At 44.7% G+C, this 23251-nt stretch overlaps 1 protein-coding gene across 1 annotated transcript; it reads right to left on the reverse strand.

The window, feature by feature from the left end:
- Nucleotides 1-1646: 1646 nt before the first annotated feature.
- epha2b (eph receptor A2 b) lies at nucleotides 1647-22757 on the reverse strand. The gene is made up of 17 exons (XM_062460021.1): nucleotides 22589-22757; nucleotides 21847-21926; nucleotides 19348-19996; nucleotides 10196-10351; nucleotides 9662-10024; nucleotides 9402-9529; nucleotides 9093-9258; nucleotides 8745-8844; nucleotides 7981-8036; nucleotides 7760-7885; nucleotides 6867-7052; nucleotides 6611-6672; nucleotides 6262-6471; nucleotides 5941-6090; nucleotides 5539-5732; nucleotides 4927-5082; nucleotides 1647-3589 (listed from the first exon to the last, which is right to left on the reverse strand). Exons 1-17 carry the CDS (start codon nucleotides 22668-22670, stop codon nucleotides 3481-3483), a joined length of 2973 nt encoding a protein of 990 aa, XP_062316005.1. The 5' UTR covers nucleotides 22671-22757; the 3' UTR covers nucleotides 1647-3480.
- Between the last annotated feature and the right edge of the window lie 494 nt (nucleotides 22758-23251).

Genomic DNA, 23251 nt, shown 5'->3' on the forward strand with positions numbered 1-23251 from the left:
CCGCTTCCTGGGCACTATCCTCTCCCAGGACCTCAAGTGGGAACTGAACATCAGCTCCCTCATCAAGAAAGCACAACAGAGGATGTACTTCCTTCGGCAGCTGAAGAAGTTCAACCTGCCAAAGACAATGATGGTGCACTTCTACTCAGCCATCATTGAGTCCATCCTCACCTCCTCCATCACCGTCTGGTACGCTGCTGCCACTGCCAAGGACAAGAGCAGACTGCAGCGTATCATCCGCACTGCTGAGAAGGTGATTGGCTGCAATCTGCCTACCCTCGAGGACCTGCACACCTCGAGGACCCTGAGGCGAGCGAGGAAGATTGTGGCCGACTCCTCCCACCCTGGACACTCCCTGTTTCAGTCACTCCCCTCCGGCAGAAGGCTGCGGTCCATCAGGACCAATACCTCACGCCACAAAAACAGTTTCTTCCCTTCCGCTGTTGGCCTCTTCAACAAGGCCAAGGGACCACATTGACTCTAATGACTTCTTGCTTAAAACACACTGCTTTTTGCACTGCATTAAAAAATGGTATCTTGTACATTTGTATTTTTTGTAATATTTGTATTTTTGTATTTTTATATTGTAATTTACGGCAACTTATATTTTATTTTATTGTATATTTAATTCTATTCTAATCCCACTTAGTACTGCTAGTTTATGTACCCTTAGTATAGATAGTCCACATATTTAAATTTTAGGTATATGTTTATTGTATGCACCTTCCTGCCAAAGCAAATTCCTTGTCTGTGCAAACTTTCATGGCAAATAAATCCCATTCTGATTCTGATTCTGTAACTTGAGAGAAAAAGTGTAGTCATTACTTAAACTTTTACCAGTCTTTTTTTTAAATCAGTATCTGTCCTTCTACTTGAATGAAGGATGCCTCTTTGACTGTTTGTTCATTGTAGGTCAACCTTGCCTGACAGATTAATTCACTATCCAAATATTGACATTCCTATTCTTATACACTCCTATCAGTGGAATGCATTAAAGGCTTTGTTACAGGCATCAGTCAAACATGGCTGATAAATTCAAAATGGAGGGCGTCAGACTTATGGCTCTCCCAACAGTAGGTAATCTAGTAAGAGATTAGAACAGGGTTTGGTCGACACTGAGTGCAAAATAATGGGCCTGGCAGGTCTGGACTTGCTGATGCATTGTAGCAGGCATTTCATAGACTCCCATCATGTTGACTTTGACCTTATTGCCTGACAGTGTATCTGTATGTCTCAAATATCCATTGATTTTACTTTGTTTCCAAACAGATTTATGAATTATAAAGTAGCGGGGTATCAGTAACGTGAAATGCAATGATGTGAAATTCTAAATCCCTCTTTCCTAAATCTAAGCAATATTTATTGTTGAATATATTTTAAAGTTGGTCGATGTACCCCCTAGTAGTAGCTTAGCAACACTTTCTCAGAATATGAATGCCCATCCGTGACTCAGTGGGAGGAAACAAACAGAAACATCAAAAAGATATCAAGTCTTGATGTCATACTTGTTTCAAACCCAATTAAATTCTGCCTGCAGTTTTATCTCCTTAACTATAAAAGGGAGGATGCCAAAATAAATCAAATGTCAGGCGTTATTGGAAGACACGGACATGAAGATCAGACATAAATATAAACAAGATACAAACTGATGGATAAAAGAGATTTTTTTTATTGTGACTGAAAAACAACCTTCAATTATGCATAAATCCCAACTCAATGTTATGAAAATAAATACAAGTAAAAAATAAATAGGCTATTAAATAAAGTAAAAACAAAACAGTGGAGAAAAGAGAAAGAATGAAGCAACTGCTATTTGTCAGAAAGACAGATCTAGTAAGAATTGTAGGGGTCATGGGGTCAGATTCTCAAGTCAAAAACAATATAAGGTAAAAAGAAAGAAAATAATCCCTTTTTAACAATGAGGACTAGATATCTACCACACTAAATTAAAATGCTGTCAAACTTTTTACGGATGCATATATGAGGGAAATAAAACACAAAATTCAAGTAATGGGGAGGGATTCAGTAACAAAATGAGTTGCAGTCATTATTTAAGAGCATTGTGGTAAAATAAGCATGGGCAGGTGGAATATTTGAGGCATCCAAGGTATTTCCATAAACAGAGAATCTATCCACTCAGTGGAATGCATGAAGTGGATTCAGGATATGCAATGTCAAAGCAAACTGTTCTCTTGACATTTTCTTTTACTAAACTTCAAAATCAATGAAAATAGAATATCCAGTTTCATTGTAAAATGTAAAAATCTGGTCACATTGAAATTGGAAACCAAGCTAATATATACATTATATGAAGTCATCAGAGACATAACAAAAGTTATCTGTAGAAAGCATATGTTTTGTTTACTGATTGAAAAAAGATCTTGCACACAATGTATTCCTAACTTGCTGAAGTTCGACACAATGCATTTGAAAGGTAATCCAGATATATTTATTCAATTCAAGCATAGTATTTTATTTGTCTGTTTCCTCATTAACTTAAAACATGAATACAAATAATTACAAATTAATCAAATGTTATCAAACCCAACCAAGAACAATGGATTCTAACTGATATAAGTGCTACATAAGTGATGTTTTTGAACAAGCAGTGAGAGCAAAAACAAAACCTAAAAACTAAACATGAGTACCTCATTTCTTTTCTGTTTTTAACTCGTTATTAGATCATAGCTTAAAATCTAAAGTAAGCCAGTAGTTGGCATGGCAACAGCCAACAATATCCAACTTTATGGAGATCTCAAATCAAACCTATGCAACTTGTTAACTTCTATGGCCAGCACGTGCATGTTTCAGTCCGTCCTCAGGAGACGATGTGGACTATGGTGTTATTACTCTACTCTCGTGAGACAATACCACCAACTGGCTTTCTTTCCCAGAATGCTACAGCAGACCACTTTTCCCCCACAGAGTCTCATCGATTGAGCAGATCAATGTCATTGTGTGTCCTTTTTGTCTTTGGCAATCATGGGGCCTGCAGCTACGAGAGACAACCGAAACGTTTTTATTTAACACACCAGCCTTAACAGGAAAGGTTTCGCTTGGTTGACTCGATTGCTTTCAAACACTTGATATTATGTGTGGGTTAAAGTTGGAATGCAAAGAAGAAAATATACAAAGCTTGAGAAATGGCTTGTATGTGAACACAAGACATGGATAATAAAATATATATAACTCTCATCTACAAAGGCTAACTGGCCCATCTGTTACTGTGTATTTTTACCCAGTCTTTTTTTTGTATGGATAAATTGAACTGTTACAAATCTGTTATCTGATACAGAATCTGTAATCTGGTACAAATCTCCAAGTACAGCAAGTCAGTCTCTTTTGGCTGGTCATGATCGTCGGGCTTTGCCAGTCCAAAGCCGTCCCCGCAGCTTCATCCAGCTCAGCTTAGTTTAAAGTTCAGTCTGAGGGCTGCCCATTTCAGTGTCCGATTCAAATTCCTGTGACAGTAGGATCAGGTCACACTGCAAAAACACTCAGGGTGCTGGTTTGGTCTTTCAGTCCCAAGATGCTGTAGGCGATCCTTTTCAAATGGCCGGGCAGTCTCACGCCAATGTTCTTGATATCCCTGTGAAATAGAAGAGACAAGTGTGTCAGATCCAGGACCGGCAACCTTGGCTTTGTTCTAACGTTTCAAATATATTCTTTGATTTAACGGTGTTATTGTTTGTGAGTGGTTAAATCCCCATTCTAGTGTACTATATCACAAAATCATCTCTTAAATTTGATAAAAATATATCTTTCAGAAAATCCTTCAATCTCCTCTATGAGATAACAGAGAGAGCATGTAACATCATTACAGTACGGCTTCAATTCACAAGGAGTAGAGCGGGGAGCCTCTTCACCCCCCTCACCCCCCCTCACCCCCCCATAACAGAAAACCTGCAGCAGAAGTACGACATCCCAGCCCCTCATTACAGCTTTAATTAAAGCCTTGATTACTTAACTAGGATTCTCCCTGCCAGCCATGAATCACATGTCTGGTGAGCAGAGAGAGTGTTGTAAATAGCTGATGGTTTTGTTAGAGTGCTACCAGATGACAGAAGCTGGAACATAGGGGATGTAAAAATCTCACCAAAGAATACAGCACTTCAAAGACATGTTTCAGCACAGCCCGCACTAAATCATGTCTAAGATTATGGCCTCAAATTAATTAAAATCTCCATGCACCTTTTTCTTCCCCTACACATAGTTTTTTCATCCTGACAAAAACTTCAAAAAAGTCCTGCACGCTAATTGAGAAATCTTTCCCTCGGAATTTCCACCATGTTACATGCACCTCTTCCATCTTTCAAGACAGAAGTGCAGAGGGCTTAGGGGGCAACTCCAACTACTCCATCCCCCTAATCGCCACATCACCCTTTCTGCTCTACTGGAGTTCTGCTCTCCTCCTCCACATCTCACTCCTCCTCCCTTTTAATGCTGCAGAAACCACAAAGGCCTTTGCCCTGCACAGACAGAGGCAGTGGGATTTAGCTCAAGCAAAAGTGCTGCCCAGGGAAGCAAGTGTGGGGGAGGAGAGGGGGCAGAGGAAAAAAGAAAAAGGGAGGGAGGGAGGAAACCAAAAGCCGCCACCACCAGGCAACCACAAATGAGCCTAGTCTTTCTCTTTATCCAGCATATTTTCCATCTCACTCGTTTCTCATGTTGTAGTTGAGGCTGGAGTTTATATCGTGCATAAACTATTCTACTGGCTGTTAAAAGCAGTTATTTTTTAAACAAAAACAAGACAATAACGCTACTCCTGACCTCCTCCAAAACACTTCCAGAACATTTCCAGTATAACACAGCTCAGGAAACAGAAGCAACAAATGTGTTTTGTCACTTAAACTCTGTCAGGGTTAATCAAGATCTCCTTTTTAAAACATGCGTCATGCTTTTAATGTCAAATTAATCTCCACTTACTCATTTTTCATCTGCAGCACCTGATCCATGGTGACTACACCAGCACAGGAGAAGTTCTCGCTGTACTGGCTCATCTTAATTGACTCCAGCCATTCTGACACCGACCTGAAGGGGGAGCCGTCCGAACCACTGGTGCTAGGCAGGCGAATGGACACCCTAGAAGAAGCCAAACAGATCCCAGCGATAATCACCAACAGATCCTCCCACATCAGTCACAGCACAGCAAAGCAAAGGATGTAATTATAGTTTTCCGAGACGAGAGAGAGAGATAAAGAACCAGTTGGGGCAGTAGGGTAAACAGATAAGAGAGGTGATTGTGACAACTCTATTCTCTCCTCAGTTGTGACTCTCATTTAGGCGAATATGCATTGACACACACACACAAATACAACCACACGCAATCACTAACGCTTTCCCCTGTACTGTACTCTACTGTACTGACCCAGACCCGACAAGACTTAAAAACGACTCCGTATTTTTCCACGTAGAATTTTGAATTCTGTTTGAATAAACAAAGCAATTCAATTCACTTTATCAGTCCCAAAAGGAAATTCGACATCATAAGTAAGCAGTAAAGCAGAGAGTAAACACGTCCAGTAATGCAAACGCTACCGTGGGTCAAAGTCAGCGATGGCTTTCAGGGAGTCGGGGCTCCGAAGCAGCTTGTCCAGCAGGCTGACGATGTCTGGGAAGCGCGGTCTCTTGGAACGGTCCTGTAGCCAGCACTGGAGCATCAGCTGATACACTGTCGACGGACAGTCCATGGGTGCCGGCAGTCTGAACGCCTCGTTGATGGCCTTCATCACCTGCCACAAGAGGTCAAAGGTCACACGAAGATCTCAGACACCCCTAACACTGGTGACTGTTACTTCCTGGACATTGGCGCTGGTGTGAGAGTCTGATTTACGAATGAATACTGTTCAAATGTTGTATAGGTTGGCATTTTCTACAGCAAATAACAAGGGAAAGAATGATAAGACTAGAACACCCTGAGCAGCAGGGTTTGCAGCCTACCTCGTGGTTACTCATGTCCCAGTAGGGCCGCTCCCCGAAGGCCATCACCTCCCACATAACGATGCCAAAACTCCACACATCACTGGCAGAGGTGAACTTCCTGTAGGCGATGGCCTCCGGAGCTGTCCAGCGAATGGGGATCTTACCGCCCTATTTGGAATGAGGAAAAAACTCCTTCAGAACTGGAAGCATTTGGATTTGGCGACAGAACCATTCCGGTATGCTCAATAAAATCTATACCTAGCTAGAAAACCTCGTTATTAACTGATTAAGAGCTACTTTTGTATATTCAAGCTGACAAGTTGAGCAGCATCAACTCACACTGGTGGTGTAGGTGCCCTCGGGGTCATCCTCAAGCACTCGGGACAGCCCAAAGTCGGACACCTTGCACTCGAGGTTGTTGTTCACCAGGATGTTGCGAGCAGCCAGGTCTCTGTGGACATAGCTCATGTCTGACAGGTACTTCATGCCAGCCGCAATGCCCCGCAGCATGCCCACCAGCTGGAAGGACGAAATCTCACCGTCGTGGTCCTGAGGGGCAAACACAGAAAGACACAGACAGACAGACAGACAGATGTGAATGTTCAGCCACTTCCCATCAACACACTGTTTGGCTCTTATTCAACCACTGTTTTGGACTGCTGTGATGTACACATAATAATGAACTCACCTTCAGGTACTTATCCAGAGCTCCATTCTCCATATACTCGGTGATGATCATGGCATGCTTGACTGTGGAAAACAAGAAAAGCAAGGTAATGTCAGTAAAATGGATGAGATGTACAATTTTTGTTTTGTTTTACTGGCCAAGTAGAGCATGTCATATTTGAATAATCATTGGTGAAACTGTTAGGATTTGAATAACAGTTTGTTGTTGAGGGTGTGGTCAAACACGGGTGGGGAACGTTAACCAAGTCCGGTCTTACATTTGGTGACAACCCCCTCCAGGTGGATGATGTTCTGGTGAGAGAACTGTCCCATGATGCTGGCCTCACTCAGGAAGTCCTGTCTTTGCTTCTCTGAGTAGCCGGGCTTCAGGGTCTTAATGGCCACCGCCACCTCCTTCCTACTCGGAGTCTTCAGAATACCACGGTACACCTCTCCAAACTCCCCTGTGGAGACAAACATCATATATATACGTAAATGTATGTAAATAAATAAATAGCCCAAACAATTTAGCCAGAGTTGTCTTTTTTGGGGGATCGTTTTCCATGCTTTTGTCTGGGTTTTCTTAGTAATTGGATAAGCAAAGTGTCAACAAGGCTGCATCCAGAGTTGTTTTGCTTTGGGCGTGTGCTGAAGGATTGTGTCAAAGGCGGTGAGATCTGATTGTCGGAGGGCCGGCAGTGTGGGAGCATGAGAATCAGCTGTTATATGGGGGGGGGGGGGGGGGGGGTTGAGAAGAAGGGGGGGGGGGGGGGTCAAGCAACATTGTCGTGGGAAATGAAGGGGTGGGTTCAAAGGTTAAAGGTGGTCACACCAAAATAAACTGATGTTGTATCGAGCTGAGGAGTTCTCTCCTCTTTCAATACTTGCTTTCAGGTCCAACAACTTTTCTATACAGTGATTATTTGCTATGATTACAGGGTATTTAGAGTCTAAAACTGCGGTCCCTCCTGAGCCTTAAGGAGTTGCCACACATTGATATGTCCAAACTTGTAGAGTGGGAACGCAAAACACAATGTAACCACCGTCTCTCAAAAGGCTAGTCTGTAAAACTAACAAAGCTGACTTTACAGTGACTGGAGATGGAAAAACCCTTCAACACTTTCGTCTCAAACCCCCGATTCAGATTGTTTTTACAGCATTTCTCACTCACCAGCTCCAATGACTTTCTGCTTGGTTATATGGTTTGGATGAATCTCACTGGCAAACTTGAGGACGGCCGTGTTGGGGTCTTCGTAAGTGTGTGGGTCCACATAGGTCTTCAACGGCTTCAGTTGCTCTAGAAAGAATTTTTTTTAAAAGGTAATATATGTTAATATTTTGCCGAATATAACGAGGAAAAAGAGAGAAAGGAGCTACTATTCTCTTGTGTACCTGAGCTGGAAAAATATGTGTCTTCTGGTCCTTGTCTTGCATGAGAGTTCCTTCTCCTGAACAAGACAAATAAGCAACTGTCATCTCAATCCAAACACATTTTTCACTTTTCTCTTTCCATACTTGTTTTATTTGATTGCCTGGTTGATAAACCAGGCAACTCTACTCAGCAACAATCGTCTCTCTTTTCAAGGAGAGCTCAGGGACTAGCTTGTCTCAAAAGAAGCCTAGTCATTGGCACACCGCGTCTATTCACTCAAACAGTGCTTTGATAAAAGCCAAAGACAATCTGTGTTTGCCATTCCATTTACCAGACAGGCAGGCAGCAGGCAAAAGCATTACTCTTGTACAGGAGCAGGGGGGTCACCTTTACAAAATGGCTACAGTCTGGCACAGAAAGAGGCAAGCAGCCCTTATCAGTCACAATGTCCCTCTCGGGCTCATTTCCTTTCAAAGCCCAACACTCACTAGAGTATACTCATTGAGCAATGACAAGCCGCATTCAACACCAATTCTTCCCCAGTGAGTGCAAGGACACAGATACAGATAAAAGAAAGTGAGAGTAGCAAAAAGGGAAAGGAGGAGGGGAGGTGGAGAGAGAGAGGTGGAGAGAGACTGAACGAAGGGGCAGTTGGAGCGCTAACAAAAGAAAAACATGAGAGAGGAAACCGCTAAAGGAGTGTGTATTATGACTGTTTAACAGAAGTGCGAGAAGGTGAGGAGAGAGAAGTGGCAGGGGGGGGTCGTTATGGCTTGGTGCTGACCGTTTCCGTACGAGCAGGACCACCACCACGACGAACAACACGGCTGCTACGATTGCAGCTGCGCCGAAGATCACCGCTGTGTTGTTCTGGGCCGAAGAAGCTGCGACACACAGACACACATTAGACACAGACCGCTCTGCTCTGGAGAAGCAACACATCACAGCTAATAAACACGTAGGAGATGTAAGCAGTCTTCCAATAATTTTTCCGTTCCTCCCTTCCTTCCTATGATAAAAATGTATTAATTAGCAGAGGTTTTTATACAAAGCGATGGAGGGGGGGGGGACTTGATCTGGGGTCAAATTGCTCCACTACTGAGTTCCACCCATCCCTGTTTTCCTGTCTTACGTTCAGACATCGTCTCAAACTCGTCCTCCATGCTGGAGCCCCCAGGAACGCCCTCATTAGGGAAGGGCTGCACCTTGAAGAGGTAGGCCGTGCCTGGGGTAAGGTCAATGATCTGGGCTGAGCTCTTGTCCAGTACCAACACGGTGTACATGTTCACGTTGTCATCCTGGGAACAAAGGACAGGAGACAAAAGGGTGGGAGGAAAGAGGGGGGGAAAGGATTGGTCAACTAGGAGCTGGTGAGATCTGGTCGTCAAAGGCCTTGGTGCGGTATTTTTGGAGAGCTTTGGTGCTGGGCAGAGGGAGGTACCTTCTTGCGGTAGATAAGTTCGTATTGGATGGGCCGGGGCTGAGCCCTGCGGGGGGCCACCATCCAGGAGAGAGACAGGCTGGTGGAGGTCCGCTCGTCCAGACGCATGGAGGTCACCTTGGGGGGCTCTGAGGAGAAGAAGGGCGCAGGGAGGGAGTTAAGAAAACACAGATAGATCGGCACATATATAAAGGAGCATGTGTAGGTGCACCCCACAAGTTGTCTTGAAGTCGTTGCCGTTGAACTCTCTCGTCACCCACCTGTGTAGTCCAGGGCGGTGGTAAGGGTGCTGGTGTAAGGCGACCGGTTGCCCATGCGTGGCGTCGCCTGGCTGGCCATCTGAGACACGCCGCTGTAGGCCTCCACGGTGAAGGTGTAGTTGAGGTGGGGCTCCAGGTCGCTCAACGACACCTGGGTGTCCGTTAGGCCTCCGCTGGCCGGATCGAAGCGGACCTTCTCCCCGCAAGGCTGGCAGGCGGCGCCGTCGCACCGGCGACACTCCACACTGTAGGTGATGTCACTGCGCCCGCCCGTGTCCAGAGGCGCGGTCCAGGTGAGAAGCAGCCGGCCCGCCGCTAGCTGAGTGGTCGTGGCAACCAGGTCACGAGGCTCCGAAGGCGGGCCTGAGGTAAGGTCAGAGGTCAGGTAGAAGGGTTAGGTCAGTCTCAATGTTTCTGGTCTTTCACTTTAACTTTAACTTTAACAAAACTTGTGTAATAAACTTCAGTTGTTTTTTTGGGACGTCCCATAATTTTTTTTAAAAAGCACATGACCCAGATTGGCCTCCTCCTCACCTGAGCAGGGGCCTGTAGGGGGGTCGTCCGGGGCTCGGTAGAAGCCCTCCATGCAGGCGCAGAGCAGTGCTCCGGAGCTAAGCAGCTGGGTGTTGGCAGGACACACCTCGCACTCCTTGCTGGACGCCAAGGCTTTGAAGAACCCTGGCCGACACTCTGAGAACACAAACAGAACAGAAACTGCATCAGGCGCCGATGATCCAAGGGGGGAAATATCACAGACTCTGGTCCCCGTCCAGAGGATAACCCTTCTGAGCCTTTCATCACAGACACGCGTGTAGATCTAAGAGGGTTGAGGTGAAAGGGGAATCTTCCTGTTGCCTGTTCATGGTTAGGCTGAACGGCCTTCACGTTGCTGAGGGTGAGAGCTTGTGTCTGGTCAGGGCCATTGGGTTGAGATATTGGAAAGAAAACATGGCAGATCTTCTGTAAAGTGTTTACATTGGTGATTAATACGCCGCGCTCAGATCTGAGTTTCGGGTTCAGAAACACAGACTCCCTGCTCGCTCTGCACTGTAAGTCCTCTTTTTTTCTTCTTCTTCTTCAAACCATCCCCCTCTGTCTCTCTCGGTCTCTCTGTCTTTCAACAAACATAACCAGTCATCCCACATTCCAGGACTGAAAGTCAGCCATCAATGCTTCAGTACCGGAGAAACTGAAGGGAAGGCTGAGGTGAAGAATCTGCAACATCCCAGAGTCTAATCTGCCATTTTGCGCATTCTTCAACTGCCTTTTTCAAAGACACCCTGCGCAGAAATGAAACTGTATCACTTAGCTAAGATGACTGCTAATTTCACACATACGGGTTTTGAGAGAAATGCAGGTATAGGATCCAGCTGTGCGCCACAGTAGTGAAATCTGAACTTAATACGGTGTGAAATTTCTCTGTGAGTGCCATAAAGGAGAGTGAAAATGAGAAGGCGCCCCCCTTCTGCCCTACGAAAACATTCCAACGACTGCTGGTCATGTCCTTGGCTCTATCCCCTTTCAAGTGCACACACACAAACGCACGCAAACACCCACTGGCCCCTCAGAAAGCACATCTGACATCAGAGAAAGGATTATCGGCCTCTCCTTGACACCTGTTCTTACCATGAAACAAACACGCATGCATACACTCACGCACACACAATCTAATCAGTATCCCCTGGAAATCTCATTAATCTTGAGTATTGTCTATTTCATAATGTAAATAGTATGGAAAAAAAAATAGTATAAAAATAAATATGTTCATGCTGCCAACCGTACTACAAGTATTACAAGTTTGTATGAGTGTTGGACAGAGAGTGTCATGACTGAAAGACTACCCACAAGAATAAGGAAAAAAAAAAAAGATCTCAAGTAAAGGGCCAATTATAGTGACCTGCGAGGGAGGCAAAGTCATGTTTTAAGTGAGTCAATGATTGATAGTTTTAGTGTCTCTGAGCCAAATCTAGGACAAGATGAAAGAGAAACTGAGAGGAAAAAGACATATCATATTTCAAGTCCATGCAGCATTATCTGTGATCCAGTGGACTGCTTTGTGGTCAAGTTGACTTAAGTTCACTTGGAACCCACATGTGACCACACACACTACAGACAGAAACCACACCCGTCCCATTGACAGGATATCAAGGCCATTCGCTCAATTGAGTATGAGAGTTTTCTCTGAAATCCATTCAGTCTTTGTCTCATTGTGGTTCCAAAGTTGTGGTTAGGGCAGTTGTTTCAAGGGAGACTTAAATATAGCTATACACATCACTCTGAATGAATGACAGCACACACATTCTTGATATTGAGAGAAAATTCTTAGCATGAAAAGAATTTGGCGTTTCACACGCCATCCCAGAGCCTGGCATGTTGCTCATTCCTCCTTTCAACACAAACCCTCCTCTCTTTCTCTCTTTCTCTCTACCAGCTGTTTCAAAAAACATTCACGACTACTCATTAACACGACCTGTGCAGACGAGGGGTAGTCTGAAAAAAGAGAGGGATGAACAGAAGCAGAAGGGCTGAAAAAGAGATATTAAAAGAGGGATACTGAATCCTACTGGGGAGTTAGGAGGAAGAAAAGCAGAGAGTAAAAGAGGGAGGGAGGGAGGGAAATATATGAAGAGAATTAATCTATTGAGTGAGCCCAACAGCTGCCGCCCCGAACCCCAATTGCCATCTACCTCTCCTCTCCTAATCCTCAGATTCCTCCATCCCCACCCGACCCTCCCCACACTCCGAGCTACCCCATTAACATTACCATTCAGCCCTGACCAGCAGCCCGGCAGAATGCCACCCCATTCAGCTCAGAAGAAAAAACACTTGTTGCAAATGGGGAATAGCCCAGATGCCACATGGCAACTGAATAGAAGGGACTAGCCTCTTCTTTTTTGTTGTTGTGCGTTCCGGGGGCCGCCCGAAGACCGACTGCAATGCATTGTGGTTAGTGCAGTGGGGAAGATGGCTTAACACTGGGAGCTTGACTCTATAATCAACATGCATTCCTGTACACACCACCCAACAGCAGGCACGGCCATGGCCATATTTGCAGGCCATTTCCTGAACAGCCATTCCCCATAAAGGTCAGCACGAGTGAGCATGTGCAGGCCGTGTGACTCGCACGGACAGTAAATTAAACCTACGAATGCGTTGATAGGTTGATGGGGTATTCACCAATGGATTCCTCGACAACAAAGTGAAGCACGGTTAAGGAATGTTCCTGGGCAGGAGAGAGGAGGCGGAGGGCTTTGTCTTTGCCTTGTTGCTGGACACAACAGGAAGCAGGAAGAGCCGGGCTGACGCGACACTTCCTTCCTCGAGCAGCCAATCAAAGTACTGGTAGGGAAAATGAGCAAGAGTCAAAGAGCCACAGATGGAACACGACTCTCTGAGATGTAGTCTAGTGGAAACGAATACCAGGGGATAACTCAACTGATTACCAAGGGCGAGGGATTGGAGACTCACGGAGAGTAAAAACTCCTGTCATTTCTCACGTAAATAAAAACCTGTCAACCTCTTGAAAGTCTGTCTCGGCCGAGAAACTTAAGATCAGATGTCTCTGTTTTCCCTCCGCCGTCCCTGGAGTTGGAGGTTCTGTTTGTCATCTGAGAGGCCCCCGTCGCTAAGTACCTCTGCGTTTGTTTATTGTGAGCGAGCAGCAGGGACAGTTTCTCTCTGGAAGCCGAGTGGGGCCAGTCTGTCAGCAGGAGTCAAGATGGATGAGATGGAGACAGTGATGAATGTATGGTCGGATGGATGGATGAATGGGTAACATGGTGGCTGGACGACAGAAATCTCCCCCAGGACTTCATTTAAGTGGATGGTGTGGGGGAGGGACAGAGAGAGAGAGAGGGCGACAGAGAGAGAGAGCGACAGAGAGAAAGAGCGTTGATGGACCTGTGGAACAAAAAAACTAGTCTACCCTGGCTCTTAGGGTTTAAAAGCTAAAGGGTCATGTCTGCCCCAGGGTAGCAGTGAGTTAAACTGTCCTCGACAACAGTGAGTCGATGGCCAACTAAAACAAACACAGGGTGGAGGAATGAGGGAGCTAAGAAGAAGGGAAGAGGGGGAGGAGGAGAAGGGAGGAGGGGGAGGAAAGAACAGCAGCCAGCACCTTATTTCACAGAGGGAGAGGTTCATTTCAGAAGGATGGCAGACTTTAAAAGACAAACCTTTAAAAGAAACTCTAGGGGGAAAAAACACGATGTCTAGATTCTTATCAAGACAAAGCCCTTCAAAGGGTAGATTTGCAGGGAAACGTCAGCATTTCAAGTCAACATATCTCACCAAGCCCGTAGGCCTATCCTCAATTTGAACCCCCCCACCACCCCATTACATGGGTCGCCCAACCCACCCCTGCTTCCCCACCTTTACTATGTCATGTCACTATGTTTATAGGTGCATGACAACTTGTCATTTGTCAGATGGGTGGGGGTTGGGGGCTGGGTAGTTGAGGGTAAACAATGGAGGTCTCTGATGGGGGAGGTGTAATGGTAACATGAGTCAGGGGTCACCGAGACAGAGAGGTAGGGTTAAGGTGTGGGGGTGTTGATGATAGGAGGGGGGGGGGGATGCATTAGTCAAAAGGATTAAGGGAGCGATGGGGGAGCTGTAAGGGAATTACATCTGTTTTACAATTCCACTCTGGCTTTCATCTTGGGTTGTTAACAAACACAATAAAATCTCTAATCTCCTTTCTTTTCACCCTCTTCTGTCCCTCGTGCTCACAGGAGAAACAGAAGGGAATGGAAAGACTAGGAGTGACAGAGGGGACAGAAATGGGTTCAAAAGAGTGAAAACAGATGAGACTAGTAATGGCTGAAGTCAAGTGTAAAGAGTGAAGATCTGATTCGAACCTTTCTAAATTTAAGGCCCATGCCAAGTCTCACTGACCACAGACTGACCACAGTCCCAGTCATCTAGGACATATACACCCCCCCCCCCCCTTCCTAAAAGTCAAAGCCAGACATCCAGGTGGCAGCAACACATGTTGCATTCCAAACAAGTGTCTGCTTCCGGTACAAAACAAGAGGCCAAACTCACCAATAAACAAAATTAGTTATCAGGGAGGACAAAAAAAATGCAGCAGTTTGACTGAAGCGAGCGACTGAGGGGCAACAATGGAAAGCCCTGAGCCAACGGGTAGGGGAGTCACAGAGGGGATTAGGGTGGCCTCCGGTTTCCGCTTTAGCTTGTCCTGTCCGACCTAGGGGGGAGGGGGGCTGGGGACGCCAGACTGACGTGAGGAAGGAAAATGCTGACCTCACAAACCAGCAGCACAATACAGTCCACATTGCTACATCTGCCCCACGGCCCCCAGCAAAGGAATGTCACAGAAAGGAAATATGTCCCTCCGCAAAAGCATACTGAGTAAAATGGCCCGGAAAATACTTACAAAATTGCCACGGCAAGCAGAATCCAGAGTAGAGTTCATGTCAGCTTGTCTCAACATAAAGACGCTTTTAACGTGACTTAAATATTTATTTTATCAGGTTGCTATACGGTCAAATCTAAACATCTACATCTTTAACCCTCCCTATGACAGAAGGAGAGAGAGACTCAACTTGCATCCTGAAGGTGATATCTATTTCCTTGATATGCATTTCATCTATCCGAAGATCAGGCCGACACGAAACGAACGTCAGACCAACAGACCACATCAGTAGCGCACATTTTTTAAATCAATCTTTACGATATTGGAAGCCAACTCTCTCCCAACCACACTTCCTGTCATTCTCTCAAGAGTTCACAAAATAACCACGTTTTCTTAAATTCATTCCAAATGGAGCTAAACAAGACGGTGCACGACAGTGCTCAGAGGCATCTCCAGAGCCCCCATCTCCCATTATTCAACCGTCTCCTCAGAAGCACAGTTAAAAGGTTGACATTGACTTGGCAGGCACTCCAGAAAACCTCCAATTCTACCAAGAGCCTACAAGAAAGAGACATTTACACAGTATTGGCATCCTAACAAAGTGTTACCAAGTCTGATAAGACGATGACTCAGACTTTTTTTCTCTCTCTGTGCTACGGAAAAATAAGTAATCATGGGCGCAAGAATAATCTACTAGGATGAGGATAATTCCATCATCTTAAATCCACTGACTCAGAGGTAAGACGAGTTAAAGTCAATACACACACCCAATCAGATAAGGAGACATAGGAGTGAATCCTCACCAGAGCACTATGGTCTTAGAGAGGTATCAGAATGACTGGGATCGCCAAGTTGACTCAAGTACCAGATACTTGTGACACTGGAAAAGAACAGTTGTTCTCAACTTCTTCATGTTAAACAACAGATAGACCTCTTGTACTATAACACACTCTTTATCAGTTCTGGGTTTTTAGCTCCCAGATGTCTTCCAGCTCCCTAAAGACACATAACAAATAAAACTATCTTGACTAAATGTTTGTGTTTCTTGGCTTAGGTGCAAACGCTGACAACTGTTTCCCCTGCGAGAACGTATCTGCACCAAAAATGTTTCACAGATTGGGAATACTGGTCAAATGTGTACTCTATTTATCTTTTGGAGACAGTTGTCCAGTTTGCAAGCTTGTTTATTTACTGGGTAACACAGAACAGTATGAAGCCTAAACAGTCTCATCTGGGCCGTGTGAAACGGGATGTTTAAATATGACTTGTGTCACATTCAGTACCTGCGGAGGCCAAAAATAACACAATCTTCATAATCCGCTAAACAGAACAACATTTTGCAGTTTGTTACACACGGGAAAACTTGTGATTCACGTCTGTCAGGAAACTCACAGGAAAACCGGAAGTAAGAAAGGGTAAAGGGACAAACTGAGAACATGAGATATGAAATAAATGTTAACAAAGGGCAAGAGAAACAGAAACTGATAATGTGTGCACAAGTGAAGGGTATAGGGAGGACAGAGACGGAGCAAAAGAAATCAGACGACAGGAAGACAAAAACGCTAGCCGAACCAGTAGTTACTTAAAACACACACACACACACCCAAGTCAATTACTACCCATACAAGTCATTCACCACACGGCACAGTCAATACAGCTTCAACTTAGTCACCAGCAGTTGTTATATCAGTTCAGGGGAAAAGGGGGGGGGTGACTAGATTACTGGAACCTTTCCTAAATGTAATGAGAAAAACAACTTTACCAGAACCTATTTTCTAGTTCCATGAAGACTCCCATTCTTCCCACAGAAACTATTGTAAAGAACCCAAAAATTCAACATTCAGACTTAATCTGTAAACAAGAACATTTGGAAACTCTATATTTGCCCTGCTTTGGGAAGTGTGTGTACAGAGCTTTACTATGGTACTCAAGGTGTGGGCAAGGACAGCTGCTCACAATTCAAGGAGCAGCCAAAAAAGCAAATGGGTCTTTGTGTGGTCACATAAGGTATGTGTTTCCATTGTGCCAGCTAAGATTATGTGTAAGGAAGGGCGTTTTAAGAGAAGGAAAACTGTGTCAATGTCAACAATGAGTCAACTGGAACATACATAGGAAAGGACGAAGAGTGTGTGTACCCGCGCGTGTGCACGCGCACACTCACTTCATGTGAGCATATACAGTACGTAGCAATAGCTTCATAGAGTGTGTGTGAGATGATGGCTAACCGAGACCTCCTTGTTCATTCATCTTGACCTTCCATTGTACTAAAGAGAACCATTTCCAACCGATTCATTTTCTCAAAACCATTGCCTCTATCCATTTCCCGGTAAGGGCTGGCCTGGGTCTCTCCCTTGGGAAAATCCTCAGGTCTGGAGTAATCCGTGAGGCAGCTCAGTGAGGGGAACAAAAATGTACCAACCGCGAGCACTGGTAGGGGAGGAGAGCACCCTCCAGCAATGAACACAGCACTTCATTGTTTCTCTACCTTTGCATTCCATTCCTCACCTTTTTATCACACCACTCTCTCAAACACAAACACACACGAGCTCTCTTTAGCTCTGCTGTCTTCTCTCTTATCTGCTCGCTCTCTCTCTCGCTCTCTCTCTCTCTTGCTCTCTCCCCCTCTCTCTCTCTGCCCCTCTCTCTCTCTCTGCCCCTCTCTCTCTCTGCCCCTCTCTCTCTCTGCCCCTCTCTCTCTCTCCCTCTTGCTCTCTCCCCCTCTCCCTCTCTCTCTCTCTCTCTCTCTCCCCCCCCCCATCTATCTCTTTGGATGTGTTTCTCTTCCACCAGAACCAGAACAACAGACTGACAGAAAGTTCCGTCCTGTGATAAGACAGTGTTGGGTAACAGGGAAGGGAAATTAAGTGTGAAAATCCATAAATCATATAAACGCATGCCTATTCAGGGTGTGTGTGTCTGTGTGTACTAAGCAATTCAGGTGATGGGAGTCTTGCGGTGCTCTGTCACGGAATACTTCCCAACAGGCCCTAGCACGCCGGCCCTCTCAAACATGCCACTGTAGTCAAACAATACACTCAAATGATGGAACCCCTGTCTTGGAAAGAATCTTGAAATATGTGGGGTGGGTAAGAGACAGAGAGAGACAGAGACAGAGAGAGAGAGTTGGGAAACACAGAGAGAGGCGGAGATGCAGAGACTGAGTCCGGTAGGGAACAAGCCCAGTCACAAGTATGGAGCCAGTTTCTCTGATGCATGTAATGAACAAAGTAACAGGGAGCCAGGCAGGTCCTTCCTCCCCTCATACGCCTTGAAGAAGAACATCCATCACTGGCGCATTTGCTCAGTGACTCCTCAACCTCCTGTCTTTGATCAAGTCCTGTCATCTAGGCTACACCCCAGGACAGGGAGGTCCCTGATGAGAACCTGATGAATGCATAATGGTTGCAGCATGACAACAAAGTTAAATTGTTGAATTACGGTGAGACTGTAGGACAGGCGTTTTTTTTCTAACCTTCTTAAATGAGTGATCGAGTGATAATAAATGACCTGGAAACTACCTTACAACATTGCCAACAGCCCTGATGAATATTACTACAGTACCATACGACAGTACCATTAACAGTAGGTGACTACAGAGATACCAGGGAGTAGAACAGATTTGAAAAGGATTTACTAGAGGCTGTGGTTCCTTGGATAAGCACGTGGTACCACATGTGCTGAGGTCTTACCGCAGCGGCCTGGGGTCCAATCCAGCCCAAGCCCTTTGCTGTGTGTATATCCCCTCTCTCTTCCCTGCCTTGTTCTGTATATACCTTCAAAAGGATATACTAAGTGAATGATGAAAGGATGTACCCTTTAGGGTTTAGGTTGGTTATAGGTGTCGATCTATGGACATCTGTGTAACCCTCTGTGGTATGAAATTGGCTTTGATTTGCTACTGTCTGAAGAAATCGTGTGGTTCATCAATAACCCATGTTTCAGTCCTGTGCTGAAAATTCCAGGCAGTTTTTGGATAGGGTCATTTAAATAACCAAACCACTTTGTTGCGATTTCAATTATTTTGTTTAAGGTCAGAGATGATGCCTCTACATGTAGTAAGTAGTTCGGGCATTCTTTCCGTCTCAGGAGAGTCAGCTTGCCCAGGGGAGAATTCCAACACAATAATGAGCATACCATAATAAATAACTGCCTTGCATATTTGCATGTCTTGCAACCAGCACAAATGGAAAATAAGTCAAAACAGAAAGACAATTTAACCGATAGACATCTTAAGAGGGTAAACATACTCTGACAATTCCCAATGTCATGGGGTTCAATACAACATGATCAAGACAAAAACCTTCCTTACCTTGACATTCGCTGCCAACAGGTTCATAGCCTGGCTTGCACTGACAATGCCCCACAGGCACCACCCACTTCCCATCCAGAGTGCAGTAGATGACGGGCGACTCCTCGCTCACGGCGTTCTCCACGCACACCCCTGCCACCTCCCTCACCGCCTGGTTGTCCACCCCGGCCACTGTCTCGGGGAACTTGGCCAGGCTCTCCACCGTTGCCGGGCAGGTTTTGTAGTAGACTCGAACGGAGAGGAGAGCAACGCAGGCCCCGATGTCCTGGAACGCCAAGTAAAAGCCCTTCCTGGACAGGTTCTCTACCACCCGGGTCTCCATGTTGATGCGAAGCTCGTTATTGCCGGTGATTTCGTCGGGCGCGATGGTGGTCACCTTCTTGAACTGGCTCTTGCGGAAGCTGGTGCCCACGTCGGCGTCCGCTTCGGAGGCGAAGAGGTTGAAGGTCTCCTTGCAGGTGAGCGAGGGACCGCCGAAGGAGTTGCAGTCGCGCACGATGAACTCCAGGTCCACGAAGACGCGCGAGGCAGACGGACGGCGCTGGATGAAGGTGGTGCGGAGCCAGTTGTCCTCCTCGCGCTCCCCCACGTTACACACAGAGTAGGTGTACAACTGAGAACCGTTGATGGTCCTCTGGACGACCTCCCACTGAAACACGGCAAGGTAAACCAGCAAAGTTAGAAACACACATCGCTCCAGAGGAACTTCAAAAAATATTGGTCTAAGTTACAGGGGCCCCCATGTTGATATTTTGCATGCTAATTGAGAAATATGATATCTATAGACTTTAAGCAGCAACCTGGAAATTTGAACCCTGAAACCACAGAGCGTGTGTGTGTGCAGGAGGGGGGCAGGCCTCAGGACTCTAGATTGTGTTTCCAGTACTTAATGCTTTCTGCTTTAATGTTTTCTCTCATGAACAATTAAAGATTATACTACATTTTTTCCCCCAATACATATTTCCTTTCAAGAAATCTCAGGATACTTACAGTCAGATGAAGTCTGATATCTGTAGAAACACTTGACGTTTATCAAGATGTAACACTTGAGAGATTAAAGACGAGCACTTGTATGGGCTCTATCTAAAAGATCAGGGTAACCGATACCTAAAAATACCATCCAAACGCCAATCTTTGATATACAAAACACTATCTTGTGGTTCTCAGTCTATCCAAAACAACTCTTTGTTGCTACAGACATCTGTGTGAAAAGACTAACAGCGTCCTTTAACCTATGGTGGGGGTGGCTGAAGTATATTTGGCCCCTACAGGGTGAGAGGCTGTGGTTTGCTCTCTGCATGTTGCCACCATGCTATTAATTAACCCGTTAAGGAGTAGCGTCACACATATGTGATTCTGAACATTCCAACCGACTATTTTCCGATAGACAAAAACTATATGACAAACGCTATAGTATGGCTTCAAAATTTACAATTAGGAGGCTAACAAGTAACACTAGCAGGTAGTAGCATTGCTACGAGTATTATGCTAGGTTGCTAGGTAACGGAAGCTAACTAAAACTAGCTAGCTTCCGTTTTGGAAAAATAACTCACTCCTTAAAAGGTTTTAAAGGAATGTGCTTTGTTGGCTGACTCAGGGGCACTGCATATAAACTTGATGTGCAACTACTGCACCAACGCCTCCATAAAGCTACTACTGAATGTTTTAAAGGAGTATTTAACCGCGATAAAACTGATTTAAAAGATGATCATCATAAATGATGACTATAATGACGGTGAGTATTCCAGTACTGTAATCAAGTCTTAAAAGTTGAGTATTTCAGAACTACAAATGTAATATTGTAAGAAAAAATAAGAACAGCTGCCAGGACAATTGTCGAATAAAAAAAGATTGTGGCAGACCTTGAATATTGTGTTTGAAGGTGCAACACGTCCAAACATGTTATTGAGTCATCAGCACATCCAATAACTCAATGTGCAATGAATTTACATGAACCTGAAAGGTCACTTTATATGGCAATGTGACATTGGTCCCAAGTACGCATACACACACAGACACACAGAGAACAACACACCAGCTGAGAGAGTCACAGATATAGACCACTACTGTAATAAAAATGTCAAGCCTACATCATCTTGTAGGAGGATAACTCAACATAATAGCTGGATTTACATTTCCCCCCCAAAAAGGCACCATATGTTACAAACTTAAAGTTAATTGTAGCCTAACATCCCATTCTGGAGCTACTGCCCTTAAGCCACGAGAAACCACAACTATTCTGTACAAAACTACCAGCTCTTCTCTCTCCGGTCTTTGCAGCCGAGACACGCTCAAACCCAGTCTGCAACCCCTTCCCTTGCTCAACCATCCATTAGGCTTTCACTACTGAAGACTGAAAAGCATCAACACTGATGAGAACCAATGGACACTAACCACAAAAGTCAGATGCATTCTGCATACACACACACACACACACACGCACACACACACACACACACACACACGCTAAACAATATAGTCTGTATCAGCAACACTTACCCCTTGCTTGTCCCCTTGTTCTGAATGCCATGTCAACCAGCCCAGTTCACTTCCAGATGCCTTCATGTCCAAAAGCACTTCTGAATAGATGGGAAAACACATTGAGCGCATATTTTGAAATTGTTCAGTGAAATGTGAGTCATGAGTTTTTATATTCCAATTACCATCTGCATCAATGGAGGTTTTAAGTTATATGACAGAGGGCAAGGTGGGGCAAGAATGTGTCAATAGGTAAAGTGATAAGGACGAAAAGTTTGCCTTAATCAGATAGAATATCGGTATGCATCTAACTTGTTTAATAAGCTCCAGTAAGTTAAGTTAAATGTATGAATTGCAGCCTGGCACATGAGGGGTCCCATATCTCCCTGTCCGACTGAAAGTAGACAATAATTATCGGATAATAATTCATTTTGATATATTAACTATCAAGACTAATGTTAAAGTCAACGTTGCTTCTTAAATCGCTGAACTGTCTTTGGATCTAAAGTCGCAATGTTGTCCGTAACAGGTTACGCACTGAAAATTACGACAAAAATAAATTATTGTCGAGAAAATTGTTAAAGCCTATCCAAGGGCCGATAAAAAAAAAAACTTCCAACACTGCTCTATTTAAACATATATGTCCTTGAGTCCTATATCTCTTACAAGACACGTGTGGAAGTTTAAAAACCTGTGCGGACAAGCAGAGCATTTACTTTTTTTAAGTTGGAAAATAAAATAAAATTAGTAAAATATCACTTACCTTCTTTACTTTGTAACGTAATAAATATGCCGTTTATAAATACATAGGAAAACAATACGCGTTTAATTCCCGGATAATCCATTTGGCAAACTGTTCCTTTTACTTCTTGGCTAAACTGGGACCCTTCTACTCAAACTTTAGGTGTTCTACTGAACGGTGTGGATATTTCGGAAGCCTCATTCACAAACGGGAACGTCACCGGCTCCGCCTGTTGGAATGTGCTGCACATTGGAAGGGGGTGTGGCACACGGGAAGTGGCTGTGGTTCCTCTACAACTCTACCTGTGCAACAGGCCCATGGAAAGCGTTTCAACGTACTTCCAAAACAAGTTTAGGTTGCAGTGGATTTTCAATGGTTTATTGTATGGCATTAACAAAGGGAGAAGAAGTGCGTTTTTTTGTTCATATACTTCACATAATCCAGTCACACATCTTTGGACATTGAGTGAATGTGACAAGCGCAGACAAATGTATTCACAAAGTAGAATACCAGGATTCAATAGCCTCAGACTACATTATTCTTCTTCAGCATTAAAAAGGAAATATCCCCCCAAAAATGTATCCAGCCCACCGCTTTATGAATATTAGCAAAGTTGGAGTTAGGGGGGCTGGTGGCTGAATCTAAGCTATTATCCGGGGAATGTAGGGGAGAGGGAGAAGGGAG

This window comes from Osmerus eperlanus, chromosome 4 (genome assembly GCF_963692335.1).
Source record: "Osmerus eperlanus chromosome 4, fOsmEpe2.1, whole genome shotgun sequence".
NCBI classification, from domain to species: Eukaryota; Metazoa; Chordata; class Actinopteri; order Osmeriformes; family Osmeridae; genus Osmerus; species Osmerus eperlanus.